Here is a 21,988-nt window from a genome sequence, read left to right on the forward strand (position 1 = left end):
TAAAATGACATAAAAAATATCAAATAAGAATGCAAGTGAGAGTAGAAAAAGGATCATAAGTGACTCTTTTGCTTTTATGTGGTTCCATTTACGTACTCGTACGCCAATGGGAGAAGTGCAAAGGTATCGTGCAAAGCTTAGTTGAGCACAAATTAGGTTAAAGTTGCTAAGCAACCAGATCTTTCAAAGGAAGAACTAACACCCTGAAGCTTAAAATGAGCAGTGATGACATGATAAAATAGAAACCATTGACAATATAATGAGTAAACTTCAAATATAGAGTAGTGTTACGTGCTAAAAATTTCGAAATTAGATTCTAAATTTTCTTCAGCTTCTTTGCTGATAAACAAACACAAAAACACAAAGACCATTAACTTGAATGCGACTTTCAAGAACAGAAAATAGAGACGATCAAAGTGACAACGATAGTTATGTCGTTACATTTTACAGATGAGTGAAAACTAATAAAATAATTCTAGTATTGATATGTCACTGAATTATGAAACGCGATGTGCTAGTGAATTGAATAATTTATTCCAAATAATTGCTATACATTAGTAACTTATGTTTTATAGTAGAATACCAACGAAAGAAAGATATGTACACGTTTGGTTGCTTAACAAACCAGTATGTAAGATATACATGTTTTAACCATTTCCATAACTGTACATGATACATGCCGTAATCATCTGAGAACGTTGCCCTAAATAGCTGCTTCTCCTCTAAAAATTTGAAAAGGGGTCATTCACAGCAGCTACACAATTCACCAATTCCTTACGTTACGCTCATGTTACATTATCGAGAAAAAAATATTATCTAATGTTTATGTAGCAATTCAACGAAAATATATGGAAATAAGGCATACACAACTATTTCTATTTAGAGAAATGAATTGATATAGAACACAATCGATATCAAACTTGATCGAACAAACACTCAATGAAAGTTCACATACGCACGCTAGTTCATTTCTATGTTGTTTAGATTAGGAGATACAACAAGTGGAACATCTCTTCCAGACTTGTGTATTTCTATGCAAAAGACTGGGATAACATAAAATAAAATGTCTATGCAAATGTGTCTTTATCAGCAAGTATGAAACAAAGAAATATTACAATAAATATTCTCATTATCTACAAGACAAAACTTCTCTTGATTTACTGCCATAATTACTTAGAACATTTAGACCGTTAATAATTATAAGTTATTATATCATCATACTAAGTTAAACATGTTCTTTCATAACCTTTTAGGTAAACCAAATTAAAATAAATTTATCTAAAATGTGTAGGCATCAAATTTGAATATAATTTATTCATTGTTAAAACATCTAATATTATTCTATTTTAACCATTTTACTGATTTGCTTTAGATAATCCAAGACATTAATCCTAAAATGTTTTCATCTAATTTGTAATTGAGACAAACGTAACAAACACAAACAGTAAATTCTCAAACCACATCATCAAAATAAGACTATATCAAACGAAAGATTTGAATTATTATTACGATTTAATTTTAAATAAGAAAATGGAAATACTTATTTTCAGAAATATAAAAGCAATCAACTTTAAATTTAATACTTGTTTTTGTAAAAAAAAAAAAAAAAATGTAACCAAGTAAAAAAGATATGTACTTACCAAGTAAGCGTTTGTGCTATTGGAATCGCTATTTGGATAAGGGGTATAGACGGCCAAGGCAACACAGTTCGCAAAGATGGTCAACAGGATCAGGTACTCGAATGGTCTGTCTTTGAGTTAAGGAAATAATTTGTAACGTAATATTGAAACATATAAATATCATAAAATAATTGATTACTATTCACATATGCAACCAAAGAAAAAAAAGAACATTATGAAAAATAAAATATTTTAAATGATAAAAATCTAACACACTCAAGCCTGATCACTGAAAAAGACATTTAGAAGACTATAATTTATCTTCAGATAGTAGATATTTCCCGTATCTGAAATGAAACAAAAAAGAAATAAAAATTAGTTCTAAACATGTTTACAAGCATATTGTTAGCAATTATTGGACACGAGTCAACAACTTCATCAATATTTCATTAGACTTAAGTCGTACATTGTAATGAACGTAATTTATAAAGAATATTTCTTTATTCTAAAAATCCTTATTTTAGAAACAAGTAAAAGAAAGTATTGAAGATTAATACGTAAAAGATTAATAGATAGGCACACATTTCGATACAACATTTACTACACACTTGGTAAAAATCTTTGTAGTGAATTCTAAAATATGAGATAAACTGGAAGACAAAAAATATCTTTTGAATAGCAAATTTAGTGTTGAAGCAGTAAATTTAACGTTTGTTCTGAAATGGAAGCAGAAAACTGAGAAATTCTTATTTTACCTTAAAGGCTCTCACTCTCTCTGTCTCTCTCTTTCTAGATGATTTAAAATGAACAAAAGAACATAATGCCACTTACTGCAACATACCTCACACTGTTCCAAAACTCATGCATAGAGATTGTTATACTGCTTTAAACGGCTTATTTCTATAATGATAGTTGATTTCATTTGCTTATATAACAATAATGTTTTGTAGTTGCAATTGCAAGTTCTTGCAATTTCATAGTTTTAAGCAGTGTTTAACAGCGAACTTTAACAGTGTTAATCGCATCTCAGAAACGATTTGAAATATCAGATTGTAGTAAAGGGCCTTATGATGTTCATATCTATTGAAAACCATTGTTATGATTGAATGCCATACTATTTTTTCGAAATAAAATCTTTTGACAAAAATCAAATTTTCAATTCCTTGTAACTTTCTTTTGTATTTTCTCAAAATATGTCATATCTTGAGCATAGTATTCGATACTAAAATATTTCGTAAGAACACTGATCCGTCCGTCTTACTTGCGTTAGTGTCGTTGTAGAGGCCTCGAAACTTTAGATGTTTGTGCTACTTTAGTGTCGATTAACATGTAGGTTTAAAAATGTAACAATCTAATCTGACTACAAATTGCAATTTGTGACTATAACTTTACATTTAATTAGCGACACTGTTATTCTAGTGATTGAGGAGTAGGTCAAACGATTTGCCTCTGTCGATATTTGGATTGAGTGAGATTTCTTTATTTTTCGCCTATTAGTTTAAAAGTTAAAAAGGACCTTCCTATATAAATGTTCCATTGTGCATATGTATTGCAAAGCTCATCGATTATATTCGCGCTGATTATTCGATTTGACTAGTAGCCGCGTCGGCAATATATTTATTTGTCATGCTAAAACTTCTGCGTACGACAAATAGAAAAATGCTAGACGTGGGTTGCTAAGATGCGTACAACGTATTAGACTGGAAACTAGCTGTTAGTTATGTATTTTAGTCGTTCTTTACTTTTTTCTATTTATTGGTTTGAGTGATATTTAACCCTAGGAATTTCAAGTTATTTTAGGTGACTGGTCATCCCAAGAGGCCTCTTCGATTTTTATATAATTAAAAGTAAAGGAGTTATTTCAGATTTTGTTAGCCCATAAGCGTACATGTACCCTCGTACATAAAACGCATAAGATTTATTTTTCACTACAAGACACTATAGTATTCTTTGCTAACTACTATGACACATAAAAGCAAACACAGCAGCTGCTGCGAATAGTGCAATCCTCCTGTCCCGTTAGCCAGTGAGGCAATATACATAATTTATTTAAATCAGAGTCATGAGAGACAAAATTATGTTCTATATCCTGGCCGGGGGACACGGTGGATCAGTGGCAGAGCGCTTACCTCTGGTGCGTGGGGTCCCTGGTTCGATCCGGCCAAGTAAGTTTGTGGTGAACAGCATCGTGTCCGTGGGTTTTCTTGGGGTACTCCAGTTTCTCCCTTCTTTCTCATTCAACCAATTCTTCCATCATCATTTTCTTGCTTTAATGATCGCCTCCCTTAGCCTAACAGACGTACACATCGTCGCTTCCTACAAAATCAACTGGAAAACTAATGAGAACATCCTGCCATCTGTTGTGATTACAGCTCCTTTAAACTCACCTTAAGAGAAAAAAGGGTATATGCGCTTCACATGAATCTATTTACTGTGAATAAGTTTCTATTTTGCTTACAGTTCATACATCGTTTACTTTAAGAATGTTGCTGTTAATGAAGTCTGGAAATATGTTGTAAAAACGTAGACAAAGTTATGTGTAAAAGGAGACAAAGGTAATGTGTGAAATAATCCGTCTGTGTTCGGATTAAAACATTGCAATAAAAATATCCTGTCAGACCATTTATTACCTGAAATATTTATGGAATCAGAATACCTAACGCAATAAAATCAATCAATAAGTATAGACTACATAAATTTGACAAAATATTTCAATAAAATTTTATATGATACGAGGAATGAAATTCCAGTTAGGTTGGTAACGCAAGTTTAAAACCTCTTAATTATGGATCTACATATAACCAGCTGGATGTCTCCCCCTCTCCTAGCAGACAATAATTTCGTCATTTGGAAGTAATGATCAGTTGGTTACCAAGTTAAGTTAAAATTTATAGCTCACAGCAGCTTTAAAAACATGTAGATAGTTGTAAATAATAAGGTTAGCATATATTGATTTAATTATTGTCAGATTCACGTCATAATGGTATTTTAATAACATTCCATATTCATGTCCGTATACAGCAAATCCTCTCTGATTTACCTACCTCTATTTTCTTCAGAACTTCCATACTTGTTCAGAATACATGGTAGGACATTCAAACATAAAATGATAGAAAATAGCTGTCGTCATCAAAGGTATTTCGTCATCATTGGAAGTCATTGAGAGAAAACTGAGAAACTTTTATGCATCACAGTCTTCAGATAACCTTTTCATCTTCACGTAGGATTTTTTAATAATGTAAACCAACGTAGTTTCTTTCACACCTCCCTGTTTTTCCTGCCATCGTACCTTCTATCACATCCCTCATGATGCAGTTCCTTCACAGCCAATGTCCCAACTAGCTTTGCTTCTTCTTTTTAATTGCACCTAAAATTAATGATTCCCCCCATTTTTATATATTCTGAATAGTCTTTCTTTGTCGATTTCACACACAAAATAGTTAGTTTACATACAAATTAAAGCAAGATAAAACAGTGTTTCATACGGATGTGCAGCTTGTACTATCAATTCATACAAGGAGCTCTCGAGTAGAGGGTAGCTAACGAACTCGCCAGTAGCCCTCACGATATAGCTTTGAACCAGGACTAAGGAGGTGTTCTTATGAAGAGAATGAATGTGATGAGAAAGATCCTGTTCTGTGCAAAATGATACTACGTGAAACAACGAACAACCCAAGCAGTGTTGCCAACAAGTTGATATAAAAGTCGCTAAGTAGGAGATGAAATGACTCTAATTTTGGGTGAAAAGTCGCTAAAAAAATGTTTCGTGGAATTTTGGATGGATGGAGGCTAATCATCCATTTGGAGTTGATTTAGAAATCAGGTACTTGTAAGATGAGTGTGTTAACCATTCGGCGTGGTGGAGGCAGATGTAACAAATTTACATAAAAATAATGCATTAACTAATTAAATCTAATGATACGCGATCAATTCAAGTCATAGTACTATCATAGTACTATTTACGCTACAAGAACGTATATGAAAACTCGTACATAACTAACAATAATTTCACTTTTATATATTTTTAACTTCATGATCAATATTGCTTCAACGAAATCAAAAATGAGTTTAGAAAAACGAACAAAATTAAAGGTCTAGAAAATATCTTACACCACTTCTACTCACGCTTCTACAGATAATCTGTTTGCTATCGGTAATGTATTATTTGTGCCTCTGAAGTTTTGTAAACTAAATTACATTAAAAGGTGGAGTGGGTCCCCGTTAGAAGGTAAGAGATAACAGCAATCAAAGCGGAAATATAGAGATACATGTTATGTACTTTCCCAGTTCGTCAACACCTGCACTGATTCAAATAAGCAATAGGAAAATAAGCATATATCTGAACTGATTCGAGCTAATAGTACTCATTTTAGGACAAGTTGTTCGCAACACAAAAGTCGGTAGATTTGTAAGTCGCCAAATCATCATTCAAAAATCACCAAAAAACTCGCTAATCGGAAAAATTATTTTTGTCGCTATCCTGGAAGGCGAGACTTTTCCCCCAAATTGGCAACATTGAACTGAAGATTGAAGTTCTGACAGGTTCGGAGCCCGTAAATATTAAGCTATGTCTATCATATCCTCAATATCGCGTAAAACATTAAATAAATATCAATAAGTAAACAATGGGACGTAAAGCTTAAGATATAATAAATAAAATTAATTTGGAGAATTAGGAAGAAATTTCAAGTTGTGGCATACGTAACGATAATAAATAGTCGTTGCACGATTTTAGAACGCGTAAGATCAAGTACTTAAGAACAAATAACACAAATCAGGATTTGTTTCTGATTGTAAATCAGATTCCTGTCATTCATTTATATGTTAGTAACTTTATGATATATTAATAATTTTCTTTCAGTAACTGTTTATATTTAAAATGTGTTCTAAAAATAAAATAAAAATAATATAAAATAGAAGACACATCAAACTCGATACACTATTGATAAGTAACATATAAATTACATATTCCTGACATAAAATACGAAGGGATCAGGTAAAAAAACATGATAACCATCATTTTAAAAAAATTTCACAGGCTACCAAACACGATTGTAGCTTACCATGTTATTCTCCTGAGCGCACATTTTTTTTCTTAAATATCTCCAAAATTATTATGGTGTTCTCTTTAATATTTCATCATCATTTAGTTCCCAATTATTCCAAAATAAGTCACTACTAAACTGAAAATTAAGAAAATGGAGTTATCATTTTCTTAAGCTCAGTCATTCATGTTTATTCGTAGCACTTCTATAAACCAAACTTAGGCAGATAGAGTTTTGACAATTCAATAACTCGATATAATTAAATATAAATCTACAATAAATTCAGAATTATCATAAAGTAGATATAGATCTGAAATAAGTAAGCGACTAGCATACTCAACCTCTGTAGATGTGGGATTCGAAAACAAAACATGTGAGGAATGAATATTCCAATTCAACTAAACCGTAGATTTTTGGGACGTTAAACTGAAAGATTTCATTTCATATCTCGGTCTCAGTTGGGAGTAAGACAAACAAGATGGCATCTGTCTATCTATCTATCTATCTATCTATCTATCTATCTATCTATCTATCTATATATATATATATGACTACTATGCACTTGGCTTCATTAGTAGATTTTCATTATTCTGACAATATCCTGAATGAGTAAATTTCTCCAACTAACTAACTCTATGACCTACGAACCTGAAGGTTCAATGCCACGTTCACAAAAGCTATCCATTGATTTCTGTTCTTATCCAACTAAATCCAGTTTCTATTTTACTCCTATTGTTGCGAGATCTATCTTAATATTATCCTTCCATCTGCGCCTAGGTCTTCCCAATGAATGTTTTCCAGTCAAATCTTTAAAAGTGTTCCTACTTTCTTACATTCTGGCTACATGAATTACCTACCTGAGCCTGTTGGATTTGATGACACTAACAATGTTTTGTAAACGGTATAATAACGAGGAACGGTATATGCAGTTCGTCGTTATGAAGTTTCAGCCATTCCCCATTTCCGTTCCTCTTGGGTACGAACATTTGCCTCAGGAGGAAGTTTCTCTATAAATGAAAAAGTGCGTATACAATTTTAAACAATTTTATTGTTAACTATATTTTATATTCCTTTAATGTTGAGGTAAATCAAGGGACCAAGGTTCGATTCCGTGTTCCCAGAAGTTTCAGTGTTTTAAAAATATTTTTGTACACTGAAAATTGTTGGTCCCTAATAAGCACAAACATAAAAAAAGAACGATTACTATTTTATTGAAATTTTAGGACAAGTCTACCTGGCCTGGCTTCGTAAGCTTCAATTTACTTCTAGTACTAAATTAAACATACTTTTGTCTGACTGTTTTCTAAAACACAAAAATAACAGAATTTGTAGCTAAATCTATTCAGCTAGGTATATAGTGGTTACAATTTTTAAGACAATGATTTAACTTGTTTGAAGAAGTATAATGCGATTCAAGAATAACCACATTGAAACGAATAAAACGTGCTTAACATTATCTTAAGGAAACGTCTAACCTAAGAATATAAATACACCTTTGCATCCTGGCTACGTTGCAGAAATACGATGAGTTCATTCATAGAAAAAAAAATCTCTAATGACGAAGCAGATAAAAACGTTTTCCAGGGCAGTCACACTCACTTTCTTTTAGAAACAGCTTGTCAAGATAAGACATGGTATTCTGTCATGTATCTCTTGATAGTTGTGACCCTTCAAAGAAGTATTTTGAAGATATGGCACGGTTTCCTCTCCAAAGTCACACTTTTATTGTAAAAATACGGAGTACTAAATTCGAACACGATTCTTCGTCATTCAAGACTCATTGGTCTGGCGAATAGCTCTAGAGTAAGAAATGTGCTTCAAAACACAATATAATGAAAGATGTTAACATATTATATCACATTTAGTAAAAGTGGACTTTTAGAAACACAAAGAAGATATTTTAAATCAATGACACAATTTACTGAGCACATCTATGAATTTAAGATGGATAGATAAGATCTCCAAAGAAAGAGGATAGGGACACATTCCATTTCAAATTATGATTATTGCTATTTCTTTCTGTCAATATTTATTTTACAATTACTTAATTTATTGCATAACTATTATGCATTATATAATAAGAACATGGGAACAAAGGTAAAATCGCTGTATTTTGGAAATGCTTTCTAAAGAAACTGTTGAAGAAAGAAACTAAAATTAAAACAAGCCCATTTCAATTTGATTTTGATGTTACTATCACCAAAGAAAGTAATTAGTTGAGTTAGAAGGCAAGATTAAGTATTTTAACGAATAGAATTGCATTTGCATATTTTCGAGTCAGATTTAACATTTTGCTTACTGATTTTCGAGTTCAATTAACAGGAGAAGTTCAGTATGATTAAATAAAGGTCAGGGTTCGATTGGATAACGATATTAAGTATCAGCAAGTTTATAATAATTCTTGCTATAACGTTTTTAGCTAAGTCATTTATTTTGATTGTAGGCGACATACTTTTGCTTATACTTCTATACGACTGAAAGTTTTTACGACTTTACTATAAAATACTTATATCCCCTCTCAAAATTATTCTCTGAATATGATATGCTATTATAATTTGGCATTAAAAAGACTTGGAATGTAAATGAGAATGTGTTAAAATGTCAGTGTCAGTGGGAAATATCAAGCATTTCACTTGAATTTATTTCATTAGTCTGCGCGTAAAATTTGAGGCAATATTACTATTTCGTTTGATTTCACTTCGTCAATATTTCAGTTATGTTACTTCTTTGGTTTTGTGTAGATCGAACTTTGGTTTTAAATGTTGGAATAAAAACTGACAATTCTCAAATCTTTTTTTTTTTCAGTGCACTTTTTGTTCTGTGTTAATTTCCTGTTCTGTAAATTCCCTGTTTTGAATTAGTTGACTTTCTTTTAACGTTGTCTTCTGTAACATCAACAGAATATGATTTGATTTAGTGCAAGGAGCATCATACTTTCAGACTTTCAAACTATGCTACATATAAGTGAGCGGATTGGGGGAAGAGAATGGTACATTTTCTAACTTGCGAGTAAATTGGAATATAAATTTCAAAGTTCTCATGAAATGCAATGCAATGATACATAACAAATAAGCTTAACCTGCCATCTGCAGGTACATTTCCGAAATTAAACTACCTACACACTATTCTGTGTTGCGATCTCAACCCATTCCACCTAGTAGCTCAGTTTTTCTGGAAGTGGTGCTTACCATTGTTTTTCCCCGAGCCGCTCAAGTGTGGGAAGTCTTATAGACCTGCTACGTCCGTCTGTCTGTCTAGAGGAAAGTATGAAAGCAAAAACGGAAAAATATATCATTTTTTAAAAATCGATTTACCGTTCCTAGAATAGGTTCCATCTATTCCGTTCATCTATCCAATCTTGAAGTGGTTGAAATTAATCATTCTTGGTTTCAACGTTGATCACCATAGAATAAAAACAGCATAGACAGCGACAAGCCTTTTCAAAAATTGATTCAGCGTCTCAGAGAAGCATACGTCAACCACCCGTAACATTAGACCAAAACTTAAAGTGGCTGGAATTTACTAGTACGAGCTTGCTTTTTGAGCTTCGGTCAAGTTGTGTGGGACCCAACAGCTTGAAACTATCCGTACATTCAGATGACCTTGAAAAATCATATATATTACTTCCACATCAATGTACAAGGATGGCTTAATCTCACAATATGTCACATGTCAATCTCTCTGGATAACTTCACGCACAGCGTCAATATTACTGGCAACAATAGGCGTGGATAGACCACCTATATGAAATTTATCACTGTGAAATATGCAACCACGCTGTAATTCAGAAAACTAATTGTGCATAGTCCTATTGGATGGTGCTTCATCCGCAAAAGCCAAATAAAGTTGATCGATTCATTGTTGTGGCGTTAAACGACATTTAAAATAATAAAGGAAAATCATTGCATGAAAATTTTCGCAATAATTTTCGATTTCTCATAGAATACTGCTGTGAAAAATAAAAATTGGCTTAAACAAAGATAAGTAAACATAGAAAAGTCTATTCTTCCGAATATTATAACAGCAGAACACTAGCGCTACTGCAAGTAGTAGTTTGCAGAAAGTTTTTTTTCTTTCTTCCAGCCTCTTAATATGTATATATTTACAGTATTTTCTTAGTAATTTTACTATCAGGCCTTGTTTCCATTTTGTACTAATACTCAATAACACACTGAGCAAGGCTGTGTGATAATATGTAAAAAAAAAAAAAAAAAAAAAAAAAAAACAGTATCACGTAACAGTTTCAACACAATAACTGTGTCTTCATCAGACTTCCACACTGTTACGTGATACTGTTTTTTACATATTATCACATAGCCTTCCTCAGTGTGTTATTGTGTATTATTTTCTTAGTCTTAAAGGGTCTGTGAATTGCTACAAGTATTAGTTATTATTATTGGTTTTTTTTTTGTTTGTTTGAAAAGTTTAACCTCGCTTTCAGTATAAAGACTATGTGAGACGTGGACCTACAGCTCAAGGTAGGGTCCTAACCATATGAGCTTTCACCGGGAATCTAGCCTTGCTTTTCCACGTTGAAGATACTGTGCTAACCATAGTCACGAAGGAACTTCTTATTTTAATGTCACTAATAAAATGACTTACGCGGTGCTTTGTTTCTCATTATGATAAAGTTCTCACTTATGGAAGGCAGATTTATGTGTAAAAACTAATAGTTATCGTGGTCAGCTTATGGGTTAGGTTGACTTTTGGTGTCTGAACACAATTTCATTAGGCCCATCTTCTTTTATTTTATAATTCCATCATTATTTTAGTCTTTTTCCATATACTGTCCATTATCTCCATCTTATCAGCTACAACGCCGGTAACTCATTCCAATAAGATATAAATTTTAATGGCAATGATTTTCGGAATTCAATTCTTGACTGCACTTAGTTTTTATGTGTGTGTGTGGTTTGATTATCTTTCACGTAGGTAATTAAGTATAGATTAACAACTCTGTAATAAATTTAATTAATACTCTTACCATGAAACATGTATACAATTTGATATTTTAAAGATTCTCTAACGTAAAAGAAAGATATTTATTATGAATGTCTTTGAAAACGAAAATGGCGAAGTTACGTAAATGTTTCCCAAGTTAATGAGAACTATTATACATATTCAGTTGGTCTAAATGGGTTGCGAGTGAAGAAATCAGTTCTGATAATTATCTCAGTCGGTAATTAAGGAAGATTAATTTCGAATTAAACGTAAAGAAGATAGACGAAGTTGACAAAATGAGTGTGGGGGAGCAAAAGATGAAGATAGAGAAAGTTATTGCATACAACTTAACTGCACTATATATATATACTAATTCTCTCAGTTCATGAATAAACTTACTTTGAGATATTATACTAAATTCACCGAGAGAAATGGAAAATCAATTACTCTCACAGGATATTACGTTTCATATATTTAGTACTGTGAGTGGACTGATAAGAGTAAACATACTGCTTCAACATGCATTATTGCTACTAGTAACAACATTTTATTTGCATTCCACCAAGTTAATAACGATTTGAATGCCTTAAAAAACTATTAAAATCTCGAATATATGTGCATATATATTGTAATGTGAAAACCACACCTTGCAAAAAATAAAATAACTTGAAAGCCAAAACAAATTTCTGCATATAATGCTTATGCAATCGATTTAAGACTAGAAAAATGCTCAAAACTAATGAGCATGTATTTATAAAGTTCAACTATCCCCGAAAATCTTCATATAATGTATCATTCTTCTACCAAAGTCTCGAAGTTTCAAACTCTCATTGCTACATTAAGAAAATGACCGTCCAATTGCCAAATTACCGGCCTTAATGAAAGTGTGTTACACTAAAATAATTTCTCTAATAGACTCATTTGTTTTAAATTGTTTCAGAATTAAATAAATAAAGTGAATCATAACTGAATCAAGGTGTCAATCTTAACTGAATTAAAAAATCCAACCATAGTATATAGGAAAAAAATACCCAAACTTTTTACTCAGTGTGGACACCAAAAATGAAACGACCTCCTTCCTGGTTATGTATATGGCTTGAGCGCCTTTGGCGCGGAAGACCCAAATTCAATTCCCGGCGGGAGCACATACGGTTCGGATCCCACGTTAAGCTGTAAGTTCACGTCTCATATAACCTCGCTGCCAAGCAAGACGCTAAGCTGCAAACGAACCAAAAATGAAGCAAATTTTAAGCACACTATGTAATAAGAAGCATATGGTCACGTTCTTCATTCCTGAAGCCATTATCTTAACCTGGATTTTCTTGAACCTATCTTTGGTCCACGTAGTATCATGTTTGATTCTGGATGGGGACATAGAATTATCAATGTAAAACTTTAAATTAGCTTGAATTAAGAGATTTAGAAATCTGAGAGATCTGAAGCTGAATATATGTAATTTGGCCTGCCTTAAGTTTTTTGTATTGTGTAGTGCCAAAGATATTTAGTTTTAATTCCCATAGCAACATCATACAAAACTCGTTACATTCAGCTAATACTCGAGCTTTTTACTTTCCTCGTTATTACATTTGAATACAGGAATTGACAAAACAGTTCAAATCGGTTCTAACATTATATTCGGGTAACTATTAGGAAGAGGGAGAGGAAGAAAAAAAACCTTGCTATAGCAGAATCACAAAAGAAGGGTGACAGGAGTACATAGGCAGGGAGATCTACGGCTCCCTCCCAGAGCGAGAATAGAACTGACCGACTCCTTGAAATAGAACAACATTCACATTTTACTTGGATGTACTGAGAATGGATGAATCTTCTCTTCTACGTAAAGCAACAAATGAGGTGAGCAAGGGAAAAATGAGTAAAAATACATGAACACTTCCCACGCCCGAAAAATCTTTTGTTTTTAATTATTAGTGACGATGTTTAGAATAGTTAGAAGGGAGATAAGTGTCCTCGTAGAATCTGACTGCTTGTCCACTGCCGACCCGTCTTGGAAGATTCCCCGAAGACGCCGTCGAGAAGGAGATCGACCTCCCCATCCCTTGAAATACTTTCGTCTACGCACTAGAATCTTGGCTGCTTTTCGAGTGATGTGACTAATTTCCTGTTTGTCTTCCCCTGATGTCTGAATTCGATCTAACAACAATTTAGGGAATCTTAAGAACATTATCTATGTTAAAATTATTGTCTTAATCAGTCATGAGTATATGGTTATTAGTCATATGTGTGCTATTGATTATATTATTCCCAAATGATTTAATGTAACAAGTAGCGGTGTCACGTGTACACCGCGTGAACGAGTTTGGTTTACATGGAATTATATTTTCTCAATTATCGTTGAAACAAGGAGTGGTAAGAGATATATGCCACTTACGGTTTTAGTAGAGAGACTAGAGCGGAGATGGAATATATTTTTGGGACGTTTAGTTGATTACAGAAAACCGCTTCTCAATATGTATATACCGTTTTTTTTATCTTATAGCGATCAACGTTAAAAGTGGAAGTACTGTAATTGATTTTTAGCCACTTCAGGTTTTAATAAAGAGATTAGAATGGAAATGAAATATATTCTTGCGAAGCTTAATTTATTGCAAAAAAAAAAAAAAACGTTTCTCTCTATTGGCTACTGTTTTCCTTCTGTAACAATCAAAGTTAAAACCGTAAATTGTTGATATCTACCACTTCTGGTTTGCATACAGGGTTAAAAGAGAAGTAGGTGCCTATTATTGGAACGTTAAATCGATTCCATGAAACTGCTTGTCCCTGTCTTTTAGCGTTTTTGCTGTACGTAGAACAATAATAAAGCCGGAAGCCGTAGTTAATTTCTACAATTTCTGGCTTTAGTACAAAGTTAAAGATGAAAATGACATGTATTTCTGGGACGCTTAATCCATTACAGAAAACCGCTTCTCGCCATCTGTTATCATTTGCATTCAATAACAATCAATGGGGCCGCGTTGGCTCAGTGGTAGAGCGTACACCTCTGGTACATGGGATTCCCGGTTCGATCCCAGCTCGTGCCAAGTGAACTTTGTGGTGGAAAAACACCGTGCACGTGGGTTTCCTCGGGGTTCTCCTTTTTCCTCCCACTTTATTCTTCCACCATTTCATTAATTTCTCATCATCAGCGTCTCCTTTAGCCTAGCCGGCATATCCGTGGGACGTAAAACTCAAAGATTTCATTCCATTTTATTTGTATAACAATTAAAGTTAAAACCGGAAATGGTTTATTTCCGTCACTTCCAGTATTAGTTTAGAGAATAGAATTGTAATCGAAATAATTGTTGGGACTCTTAAAATTCATACAGAAAACCGCTTTTTACTATATATTACAGTTTTTATTCTATGAAGTGCAACGTTAAAACCGGAAGTGGTTGATTTCTCCCACTTCCGGTTTTAATAGAGATATTACAGTAATGGTGGAATGTATTCTTGAGAAAGTTAATTGAATAAAAAAAACTTCTCTCTTTCTGTTTCCGTTTTCATTCAATAAATCGTTTTCATTCAGCCAACTTAAAACGGGAAATGATTGATTTCTGCTTCATCCAGTTTCAGTAGAGATATTAGAATAAATAATTGGGATATTTGATTGATTACAGAAAATTGGTTATCATTATCTTATACGTTTTTATTCTATGACAAACAATGTTTTCGATTTCAATAGAGCGTTAAGAAAGAACATGATACTTTTTTTTAGAGTGTTAAATCGATTCTAAGATACAGCTGCTCACTATCTCTTATAATTTTTGATTTATGTGGAACCTTAGTCAAACCGGAAGACTTAATAATTTTCTATCAGTTCAGGTTTAAGTAGAGAGTTAGAGATGGAGATGAAATGTATTCTTGGAACGCATAATCGATTGCACAAAATCACATATCTCTATCTGTTACAGTTTTAGCTCTATAGCGTACCTTAAATCCTGAATAGGTTGATTTCTACCATTTTAACTTTTGAGTATCGACTTCAAAAATGAACTTGGTTAAAAAATTTGTCTCTCTACACTCTCCTTCAATTTGGTGATGATATATCAAGTAGTTCTTGAGACTGTTTTGTCTCCCGAACGGACGGAGATAAAAATATGTAAAGAATTTCGATAAATTTAACTCCTAAAAGTATATAAAACATTTTTGTTCAGAGTGCAGTGGGTTGTAAAGTAACAACCAGAATTTCTTTTAAACCATAATACAAACTTGTGATTTTTTTTTACTTATATCAAACCTTTATTTTGTAATATAAAATGTATAATCAGTACATCAAAATTTTCAAGAATACACACACTGTGTTCGAAAATTATATTGGAATTCATTTTATGCACACACGAAATACATAATGCTTCATTAATGGACTGGTCTGCCGAGCAACGGTGCAAATGTCTGCTCTGGCTTCTGTTTATGGCGCTCTTTTAAAATCCATTTAGTAACGAAAGTAAAATAAGTAAATTTCCATTAAATATTGCTATATTTTTTGAATAATACAAAAAAATAACTGTGTAGCATGTCAATCTTTGTTGGCAACAACTTTTCAGGGCGCGTGTAAGGTTGACTAACCTTAAGTTACATGCAAAATTTGTATTGCTGGGGCTCAGTGAATGTCTTCTGTAATCAAGAGCATATTTTGAAGTAACTTTTCTTTCAAAATTAATTTTAAAGCTATAGTTAAAATTATATGAGGTTATAAACGAAATATGACATGTCTATAGCAGCAGACACACTGAGAAAATCCGTTATCCCGACAGCGGTATATTGTGCAAATAAACGGAATCCGTATATTTACTATGGAAATCTGCAAGGAGCATACCATATCCATATGCTACATATGTACTGCCCCTTTCCCGCTTCGATCTTACATCATGCTGCTGCAGGATGTCTGACATCTACTATTCTTCCGTATATTACATACGTATACGTGTGTTACACAAGTCAGCTGTATATTCTATACGTCCAACTGTATGTGAAATCCTGATCGTCTATGTGTAGATAGAACACTTAAAAGGGAAGTTGAACATATGTTTTCAGTTATACGTTTTCTGCAGGATATTACCTACAATCGTATGTTAAGTCTAAAACCTACATGATTTACGCATGCAACCCATGTTTTTTACGTATGCTACATACGTTTCTTTTCATCTCATTGTATCTATAAATGATACATTATGCCTTCCAATCAACTGTTTTGGCGCCCTCCTAATATCTGTAGCATTGCATTTTCATGGCACTCTCCCATTATATATTTCAATTAATTTTCATGGAGCCAGTCCACTCTTGTTATAATTCAACTGATACTTCAACATGCACGGTAGTGCACGGCAGCAAAGTTCCAAGAAGAAAATGAAAACTGGCCTGCACTGCCGTAAGCATATTGTACACGAATAAAAGTTTTCGGTAAAATCGCCGATTTAGAGGCTCTGTGAAAACGATACTATTAAGAGTAGAAACATGAGATTTAGAATTTAAGAAGATATCTAAGAGATATGCTCATATACCAAATTTCACGTTCCTACTTTCAACCATGTTTGAGTACTGGACCCATAAATTATTCAGTTTCCAGGCTCACTGACTCACTGACTCACTCATTAAATTGATTAGGTACTTTCCAATGAGTTAGAGACGTGAAACTTTGCAGAAAGGTACCCTATAATGACTTGAGTATGCAAAAAGTTCGAAATGTGAAGAATGTGTTATGGGAAAATTTTCATGCGCGAAAAACTGTCCTTAGCCAAGCAGAAATTGGTTCATTCTCTCACTTACCAAATTGATTAGGTACTTCCCAATAAGATAAAGACGTGAAACTTTGCACAAAGGTACCTTATAATAACTTGAGCATGGAAAAAGTCCGAAATGTGAGGAATGAGCAACGGGAAAATTTTTATGGGAAAAAAAAACTGTCCTTAGCCAAGCAAGAAATTGTTTCACTCACTCACCCATCAAATTGATTAGGTACTTCCCAATGAGGTAAAGACGTGTAGCTTTGCATAAAGATACACTATAATAACTTGAGTATGGAAAAAGTCCGAAATGTGAGTAATGTGTTATGAGAATGTTTTTACGAAGAAAAAACTGTCCTTGCCCAAGCAAGAAATCGTTTCACACACTCACTCAACAAATTGATTAGGTACCGTACTTGCCAATGAGATAGAGACGTGAGACTCTGCATAAAGGTACCCTATAATGATTTTAGTATGGAAAAAGTCTGAAATGTGAGGAATGTGTAATGCGAAATATTTTATGGCCAAAATTCTGTCCTTAGCCAAGCAAGAAATCGTTTCACACACTCACTCATCAAATTGATTAGGTACTTCCCAACAAGATAGAGACGTGTAACTTTGCATAAAGGTATCTTATAATGACCTGAGTATGGAAAAAGTCCGAAATGTGAGGAATGTCCAATGCAAAAATTTTTATAGGCAAAAAAAAAAAAAAAAAAAAAAAACTGTCCTTAGCCAAGCAATAAATCGTTTCACTCACTGTCATGAAATTGATAAGATTCTTCCCAATAAGATAGAGATGTGGAACTTTGCATAAAGGTGCCCTATAATGACTTGAGTATGGAAAAAGTACGAAATGTGAGGAATGAGCAACGGGAAAATTTTTATGGCCAAAAATCTGTCCTTAGCCAAGCAAGAAATCGTTTCACTCACTCACTCACTCATCAAATTGATTAGGTACTTTGCAATGAGATAGAGACGTGAAACTCTGCATAAAAGGTACCTTGTAGTAACTTGAGTATGGAAATAGTCCGACATGTGAAAAAGTCCGAAATAACCGATTTCGCAAATATATTAGTACAACGAGTTATAGTTACCACAGTCGTTATATAAAAATGTTCTTGATGCTTCGTGTCTATATCTGTGAACAGTGTGCGAATCTTTTACGTATCAGCCTTTTCATCAACAGTGAATTTCATGCATTGGCTCTTCATATTTTCTTAATTTGCCCAGCTGTGTTCTTCGCCCTCACACCTCCACCTTTGCTCGGCCTACGGCCTCTTAAGCCCACAATTCTACCGAATTTCAAGTTTCTTTTCCTATTTCAACTATCTAAAATATAAGATTTTGTATCCCGGAAAAACACCCATTTAAATAACACGGGGATTTATTCTTCCTCCTTTAGACTGCTTAATTTTTTTTTTAAATTCACTTTTGGCAATTTTTCTTTCGGTTAGTCCCAGAAGCTTACAATCGTGCCAAATTTCATGATTCTAATCCTGGCGAAAGTGCCTAAACATTTTGGGGTGTAGAAGATGTCCCATATAAATAACATGGGAAAGATTTTTCAGTTCCCAATAAAACCACTCTAAAGTTTGAAATATTTATTTTTACTGATTTACTTAGGTAATGCTAACGAAAACGTTCAATCATACCGATTTTCAACTTTGTATTTCAATTTGAAGTACCTAAAATATGATATTATAAGTCCAAAAAAGGTTCATTTAAATAACATGGGGAATTTCTTCATCTTCCCTTTAGACTATCTAAAAATTAAGAATATTCACTTTTGGCAATTTTTCTGTCAATTGAATGGGTGAGTTGAAAAAGGAACATATTCCAAAAACCTCAACTTCCAAACACTGGGTGGAAACACAAAAAAATTCCAGAAATATCTTCGATTTTTCACACATACGTTCTCGTAGACTTCAGTAAAGATGACCTAAAATTAATGAATGCATTCCTTGTTCCTCTCAAGCGGTGTAGGTACATATAAAATGAATATAACCATCCCAGTTTAGCTTGCCTATTTTCTGGAATGTGTACCTTTTTCAACTCACTCGTTCAATTAGTCCCGAAAAGCTACAATCTTGTCAATTTTAATCATTGTAGACCTAAAGCAAGTGCCCTATAATGTTGGTGTGTAAAAGGGTTAAAGCATCAAGGGTTTTGGGGCCCTGTTCATACTCTTCGTATGTAGGTAATGAAAAATGAGATGTTAGTTATTGTGAGTTTGTAGCTCGGGTAAATGAATTAGAATCTCGTTTGGACATAACTCTCTGACAGATATTTAATAGAAGAAATCCTCCCAGCTGGTCTAATGGCTAGTATGTGCGCATTTCTTGTACAGGATCCTGGATTCGATTCCTGGTGGAAGAGCCCTTGGGAACTAATGTTGTATGTGATACATTATGACTCCTTAAAAATGTATCATTCTAAATTTAAATCCAACAATATGCCACAATTGAGAATCCCAATATACGATAGTGACATGGCGAACTACAAAAAGAAGTGAAATCTGAACAAAAACACCTGAGGTGCAGAAAGTGCAGCCAAGTTCGTCAGCCTCCAAAAGTGTTGAAATGAGGATGGATGAGCCAAGTTCCTTGGCCACTGCATTTGAAACGAACACTGAAACTTAATGCGAGGTGTCGACGAAAATGACGTTAAGGAGCCTTATGGATAGTAGTGTTGGGCGTGGTGGGTTTGGGGCCACCACCAACCTAAGGAATATCAACTTCGCTAAGGTGCTAAGGCACATATACAGTACCGTATACTGCAGTAAGAGTGGTTCGAAACCTAGACAACGAAATCTTATATTTCTCCACGAATTGTCAAAGAAAATGATGTTGACGAGCCTTAGGGATGGTGCTTAAGAGCGTGGAGGCCACCACTAGCATTAGGGCTGAAATGTCCCGGCCGTGAAGCTAGGAACATATATCTTGGTGTATTCGAATATGTTAGACACCTCACGCCAAGTTCCAGTGTTCGTTTCAAATGCAGTGGCCAAGGAATTTGGCTCATCCATTCTCATTCCAACACTTTTTGAGGCTGATGAACTTGGCTGCGCTTTCTGCACCTATGGTGATTTGTACAGATTTATCTGTAAACATAAAACTATATATTTAAAGCTGTGCCATCATCATGCATTTTATCCTAACCGTTACTTTTTCTAATATCTTAAATCGGGAACTGAATATGCAGTAGTTGGGTGGCACGGTGACTCAGTGGTAGAGTGGAGTCCCTGTTCGGTACCTGCCCAAGTAAGATTGTAGTGAACAATATCGTGTCCGTGGATTTTTTAGGTATTCCGGTTACTTCCCACATTCTCATTCCAACAATACATCCATCATCATTTGCTTGCCTTCTCCATCCGTTTCCCTTTGCCTAAAAGGCATAACTGTGGGATGTTAAACTGAAAGATTCCATTTCATTTTTCTTTAATCTAATATAAATAAAATAAAGAGTTTGTGTGTTTGTCTGTCTGTCTGTGTGCGGCCTGGGGACCAGACGAGTGGACCAAGAGTTACCAAAATTTGTCCAGGGTTCCTTGGTCCAGTCCCCAGATCAACACAAAGCGTTTTTATTTAAATTTCGAACCAGGGGGTTCTCAGGGAGGGTTACCGGAACCGGCTTGAAAACTAGACAAATTGACCGAGAGTTACCAAATTTTAGTCACGAATACCTTGGTCCAGGCTCCAGACCAGAGTTGAACGTTTTTGTCAAAATTCGAGTTCCACCATCAATGATGAAACTCTGATCGCATTAACTTCCAAATTCACGTTATTCGGCTCCGGGCCGGGGGTCACCGGGGGGGGGGGGTGTTAAGATACCGAGACATATAAAAGTAATCCAAAATGACCGATATTAGTGTCAAATCCATAGTTTTCGCGGTCGGTGGAATCAATGGTGACACTTCCATTAGTGATGACTTGCAAATTCAGTTATAATTGTATGCGGGCCGGGAGTCAGTGGGGGGGGGAGGATACCGAGACATGTAAAAAATAGCCCAAAATGACCGATATTAGTATCAAATCCATAGTTTTCACGTCGCTGAGATCAATGGTGATACTTCCACAGGCGTTGACTTTCAAATACAGCCCCCGTGTGAAGCATGGGTATATTCAACTAGTATGCAATATATTTCAAAATGAATTTTTTGCATCCTTGGAAGATGACCTGAGCATTTTGAAAGTCATTCGAATCACATCATAAGAAAAAAAAACGCTTTATAATATAATCATTGAATTATGAATTGTGAAACTGGAATTTTGTTTGCAAATTTCAGACAAATTAATATAAATTATGGTAAGCCTATCTATATCTAATCGTACTAAATATTTCCTATATATATATATATTGATAAATAAAAAATGCTACCTCTTATATTGCTGTCTTGAAAATAAATATTGCAACTTAAAATCTGCTAAAATTAGCTGATACTTTTTTCCTGCACTGGGTTGTGCATAGTTTAGTAATATGCTATGAAACATATTTCACGTACTGACATTTCTAACAGCAAATATCTATATTTTAATTGCAGAGCAAATAATCTTTTTCGCGATCGTGTGCTCAAGTTTTGCTCAGCGTAATCCTACACGACTTTTTACAAGCTAACACCAATATTCATTAAATTGTTGACCAGTTATATATATATATATAT

General features: G+C 33.9%; 1 protein-coding gene across 22 annotated transcripts in view; it reads right to left on the reverse strand.

Annotated features, from left to right (window-relative positions):
- The window catches only part of Ca-alpha1D (Ca[2+]-channel protein alpha[[1]] subunit D), an 836,510-nt gene that overhangs the window by 464,121 nt on the left and 350,401 nt on the right, over nt 1–21,988 (reverse strand). For all 22 annotated transcript variants that reach the window (XR_014131916.1, XM_081762817.1, XM_081762798.1 and 19 more), the window contains exon 3: nt 1,641–1,746. Coding sequence is in view for 21 of the 22 variants with exons in the window: in XM_081762817.1 (XP_081618943.1) it covers nt 1,641–1,746 (106 nt within the window). In the remaining variant the exon portion in view is untranslated. The remainder of the gene's footprint in view (nt 1–1,640; nt 1,747–21,988) is intronic.

This window comes from Thermobia domestica, chromosome 6 (genome assembly GCF_964235325.1).
Source record: "Thermobia domestica chromosome 6, izTheDome1.hap1.1, whole genome shotgun sequence".
NCBI classification, from domain to species: Eukaryota; Metazoa; Arthropoda; class Insecta; order Zygentoma; family Lepismatidae; genus Thermobia; species Thermobia domestica.